Source organism: Nestor notabilis, unplaced genomic scaffold (assembly GCF_000696875.1).
Source record: "Nestor notabilis isolate BGI_N333 unplaced genomic scaffold, ASM69687v1 scaffold16442, whole genome shotgun sequence".
Classification (NCBI taxonomy): domain Eukaryota; kingdom Metazoa; phylum Chordata; class Aves; order Psittaciformes; family Psittacidae; genus Nestor; species Nestor notabilis.
The window spans coordinates 7,324-12,216 of NW_009917237.1; the positions used below are offsets into that span (position 1 = coordinate 7,324).

The window sequence follows — 4,893 nt, forward strand, 5'->3', positions numbered from 1 at the left end:
GGTGGGCCAGGGGCTCCTCCGGAACCACCAGCTTCAAGAGCTCCATTAGCAGCGGGGATGGCCGCGCACGGAGCACTCAACCACAACAGGAGCAGCTGTCGCCTTCCTAAAGCTCCCTTTGGAAAGGGCCCTTCTCCCCCGCAGGCTCCAGCACCCCCTGCTCCCCCCCCAGGGAGCTCACGCTCTCATTACCAGCCTTGCCCTGCAGAGGAGCTCGGGTTCCCCCCATTATCAGTGGCACAGAAGGGCCGGGTTACGTGAGATAAGGGAGCAGAGGAAGCGCCGGAGCTGTTTTCCCCCCGGATGGATTGAATCCGGCCCTTTCCCACGGCCGATCCTCTGCTGGGGGGATGTGGGGGCACGGGACACAATTGTTTGCTCCTGGGAATGTGAGGAGGTCCCTGGGTGCTGCCCCAACCCCAACATCCCGGGGCATCACCAGGGAACAAAGCTGGTTCTTAACATGACATCAGCTTTGTGCTGGAGCTCACTGGAGCTGGCAGCAGTGGGGCAGCACAGGCAGCTCCCTCCTGCCCCGGGGATTCCCACCTCCTTGGGTACAGCATCCCCCTGCCTGCCCCGGGGATTCCCACCTCCTTGGGAACAGCATCCCCCTGCCTGCCCCGGCTATTCCCACCTCCCTCCGGAACGGAGCGCCACGGCCCGGGGATTCCCACCTCCTTGGGTACAGCATCCCCCTGCCTGCCCCGGGGATTCCCACCTCCTTGGGTACAGCAACCCCCTGCCTGCCCCAGCTATTCCCACCTCCTTGGGTACAGCATCCCCCTGCCTGCCCCAGCTATTCCCACCTCCTTGGGTACAGCAACCCCCTGCCTGACCCGGGAATTCCCACCTCCTTGGGTACAGCATCCCCCTGCCTGCCCCGGCTATTCCCACCTCCTTGGGAATGGCATCGGTGCCATTCTCTTCCCTGTCCCTGGCCAGCTCCAGCGGTGGGAGCGCAAGCACGCCAGCCAGGCAAGTGTCAATGAGCTCTGTCCGGTCAGGGTCACTCAGGTGGGGCTCCAGGATGCTGATCCCAGGTTAAGGAAGCAACATGGATGCACTGAGCACTACAGGAGAGCTATGGGAACGCCCTTCACCTGGGAAGCAGGGAACAAGGTGCAGCCATTCCAACCAGCTCCAGCACGCCTGGCACAGCCCTGTCAACACACCCACCACGGGACAGCACCATCAGACCCACGGGGTGAAGCAGGGAGGGGGCAGGCTCTGACATTCCCGCAGGGATGGATGCACTGGAAGGATACACCAGGTAAGTGCAGGTGATCATGGCCCGTTGGCGAACTGGCGTCCGCATCGTGTCCTGAGGCTCTGCCTTCATGAACTCCTGAGGGCAGAACAAGGTGAAGGTGATGGCCACATCCAGCGCCATCCCAGGCCAGGCATGGGGAAGGTTTGCTGGGGGCTGCCTGGAAGCCCAGCGAGCCAGCAGCTGTGTTATCCCAACACCTGGAATGCTGCACTACCACCCCCTGCCTTGGGACACGTCCTTGGGGATGGAGCACCATCGCTCTCGGCAAACCATTTCCCTGCTGGGACCTGCCCCCTCTGGAAGGGCAGAGCCCACACCTCAGCTCTGCTGCTCCATGGAAGTCCATGGCTCCAGCAGAGCCCAGCAGACACGTGGGGATGGGGCTCATCAATCAAACTCTTACCCAACCTTCCCACAGCTCCAGGCACGGAGCAGCTACACCTTTGTGTAACCCACAGTGATGTGGACTGGGACCCACAGACCAGCCCCAGGCTCCCTCCAGGGCTTCTCTTACCACCATCTGGGCCACGAGCTCGGCCTTGCGGGAGAAGCTGAAGTCCCCACACTTGCCCCCGTTGCAGATGGCCTGGCTGATCATGCAGATGCTCCGGATGAGGCAGAGCTTCAGCGTCAGGTCCTGAGAGCACAACCCAGGGTGAAGACCAGGCTTCAACACACCAAAACTCATCATCCCACCCTCACTGGGGTCCCTCCATGAAAACCAGTGCCCGGGCTGGGCCTGTGCTCTTGGCAGCGTGTGGGCTCAGCCTCTGCTCTTCATCCCTGTCACAGGCTCCCTGGTGGCTGGGGAGCACCAGGACCCCCCATCCCCAGTGTCACAGGGAGCAGGACACCCCCTGGCAGCACATGGGATGAGGACACTGCTCCAGGGCTCCCTCCTCCCCACCAAAGCAGCCCCTGAGGACACAGATGCTCAGGGCAACTCCAGAAGTTACTAGAGCTCTTCCTCCTGCACAGTTTGGGGTCTAGGACCAGTGACATGGGAGGAGACACCACAACCCAAAGTGCTCCCCTTGTCCCTGCAGGGGGTCAAGGAGCAGGGAAGGGTTTGAGGGGGTCCCAGCTCGGTGCTGGAGATGCAGAAGCAGTTAGTACCAGCAGGAGCCCAGAAGGAAAAGGCATTAGTGGAGCCCAGAGGAGGAGCCCTTGGCCTGAGAGTTCAACCTAAAGGCAATTTTCCTGTTCAGCCTTTGAGAAGAGAAACATAAAAAGGTGCATTTAGATGAGAGCCGAGGTGATTCTGATCCTCTACTGTGCTCTGTGGAGATTCCACTTGGATCCTGTGGGCAGTTCTGGTGTCCCCAATACAAGAGGGATGTGGAGCTGCTGGAGCGAGGCCAGAGGAGGCCCCGGAGCTGCTGCGAGGGCTGGAGCAGCTCTGCTCTGGAGCCAGGCTGAGAGAGCTGGGCTGGGGCAGCTGGAGAAGAGAAGGCTCCTGAAGGGGACACCTTAGAGCAGCTCCAGGGCCTAAAGGGGCTCCAGGAAACCTGGAGAGGGGCTTTGGACAAGGGATGCAGGGATGGGATGAGGAGCAATGGCTCCAACTGGAAGAGGGACAAGTTGGATGGAATCTTGGGATGAAGTTCTTCCTCATGAGGGTGGTGGGATACTGTGAGGGGTTGAAGGGAGAAGCTGTGGCTGCCCCAATCCTGGCAGTGTTCAAGGCCAGGTTGGACACAGGGGCTTGGAGCAACCTGCTCTAGTGGAAGGTGTCCCTGCCCGGGGCAGCGGGTTGGAGCTGGAGGAGCTTTAAGGTCCTTCCAACCCAAACCACTCCCTGACTTGATAATTCAGTCTATGAAAGGCCTTTTTCTCTTCCCCTGCCCCTCTCCTCTGAGTTTGGGCACTTTTGGGCACCAGTCCCACATGGAGGATGGGGGAGCAGCAGCTCCTCCAGCTCTCCAAGTCCCAAGAGGCAGAGAACTGCTGCTGCGAGCACAGCACTGGGGTGCTCCCAGGGAAGCCAGAGCAAGAGGTAGGCAGAAGAGCAGGACAGAGCAGAGAGAAGCTAATTTGGTGCCTCACACTGTACCTTGGTTTCTACTTTTATTCCCAGAACCTGAACAAGTGGAAAGAACAAGACATGTTAGCACTGAAACATGAACATCCTCGTCCTGGGGCTCCCGGGGCAGACGGGCTGTGCCAGCAGCTCACCTTGGTGTTAAAGTACTGGAAGATGTTCTTCAGGATGTCTGCTTCGATCCTGGAGAGCACCAGCTCCTTGGGTGCGTAGACAGCCACGTACCCATAGCACAGGATGAGGGTGCTCTTGATCTTCTCCACTTCATTGTCACTACGGTCCTGCCAGAGCAGATGAGAGTGAAAGGGGGGAACTGGTCTCACAAGGTGTCCCTGGTGCTCCCGGGTCTCATGGGATGGTCTGGCTGACCCAAGGAGGTGTCCCCACAAGACAGGGCCCCTCCAAGCACGTTGTGAACCTTTGCTTCCCATCCAACAGGCACGAGCCCTGTTTGCCATCGAGTGTTACCTGTTAGAGCCCCACATGGGAGCACGTGAGCCCCAGCCTGGCCGTGTTAACCAGGGTAGCTGCTGGTCAACTACCCGGTTAGCTGCTGGTTAACAGCACCCACTGCTGGTTAATAGCACCCACTGCCTGTTACCCAGCCCTGCTGAAAACCTTCACCAGCCCAGGGAGCAATTTGTGGCCAGTACCCATCATACCACAGCCCTAAGGCTGCACAAGAGCTTCCTCAGCCAGCTCTGAGCTCCAGGCTCCTTCCTGTGCTGAGCCAGGGTCCACAGAGCACAAATCCCTCAGAAACCCCATCCCATGGACCAGGAATGAAACCACCCGACTGGGTCAGAGGACCTAGAATCACAGCACACAACGTCCTTGGGCAGCCCATTCCAGGCCTCACCACCCTCACAGCAAAGAACTTCTTCCTTGTATCTAGTACTTGCCAGCTGCTAACTTGCATTTGAGGAAAGGCTTTTGCTGCCAGTGCCTGTGGCACGAAACCATTGGTGAGGAGCTAAAGCTGAGCAGCCGCTGGTGCCAAGAGCAGCTCAAGGGTATCCCAGCTCCATGCCAAGTGCACCGAGGCAGGAAAACAGCTCCTCTCCCAGGGAACACTCAGCACAGGCTGTATCTGAGGCATCCCACAGGAGCCTTCAGCTGCAGGTCAGGTCCCTTTGGGCTCTTACCTTGAAGATACTGAAGAGCCCCACGGATTTCTTGAAGACATCAGACCTGACAAACTCCTCCAGCTTGGCCAAGGTCTCCTCCATGTGGTTTATGGCACAGATCCCAAAGCAGGAGGCAAGTCCCTGTGGAAGGCAGAACAAACACACCAGCAGGAAGCTGTTAATGCCCAGCCCCAGCTGACACTCCAAGAGCCAGTTCCATTCCCAGCACCACTGGTTCCATGCCCAGCACCACTGGTTCCATGCCCAGCTGCAGCAATGCTGGCACCAGCATCACCCTGGGGGACAGCGGGGACAATAGCGCTGTCCCTGCCTGGGTGACAGGTTGGGACACAGCTCCAGGCAGCACAGAGGCCATGGGGACCCTGCAGCACACACAGCACAGGGGCCATGGGGACCCTGCCGCCACCAAGGGGCGGGGGGGACCCCGCAGC

The 4,893-nt window shown here is 59.5% G+C and overlaps 1 protein-coding gene across 1 annotated transcript in view; it reads right to left on the minus strand.

Annotated features, from left to right (window-relative positions):
* The window catches only part of MROH1 (maestro heat-like repeat family member 1), a gene marked incomplete at both ends in the record, with an annotated part of 15,937 nt that overhangs the window by 6,829 nt on the left and 4,215 nt on the right, over nt 1–4,893 (minus strand). Inside the window, 6 exons of the mRNA XM_010025001.1 lie at nt 898–1,033; nt 1,269–1,348; nt 1,788–1,910; nt 3,327–3,353; nt 3,449–3,595; nt 4,460–4,582. Coding sequence (XP_010023303.1) covers nt 898–1,033; nt 1,269–1,348; nt 1,788–1,910; nt 3,327–3,353; nt 3,449–3,595; nt 4,460–4,582 — 636 coding nt within the window. The remainder of the gene's footprint in view (nt 1–897; nt 1,034–1,268; nt 1,349–1,787; nt 1,911–3,326; nt 3,354–3,448; nt 3,596–4,459; nt 4,583–4,893) is intronic.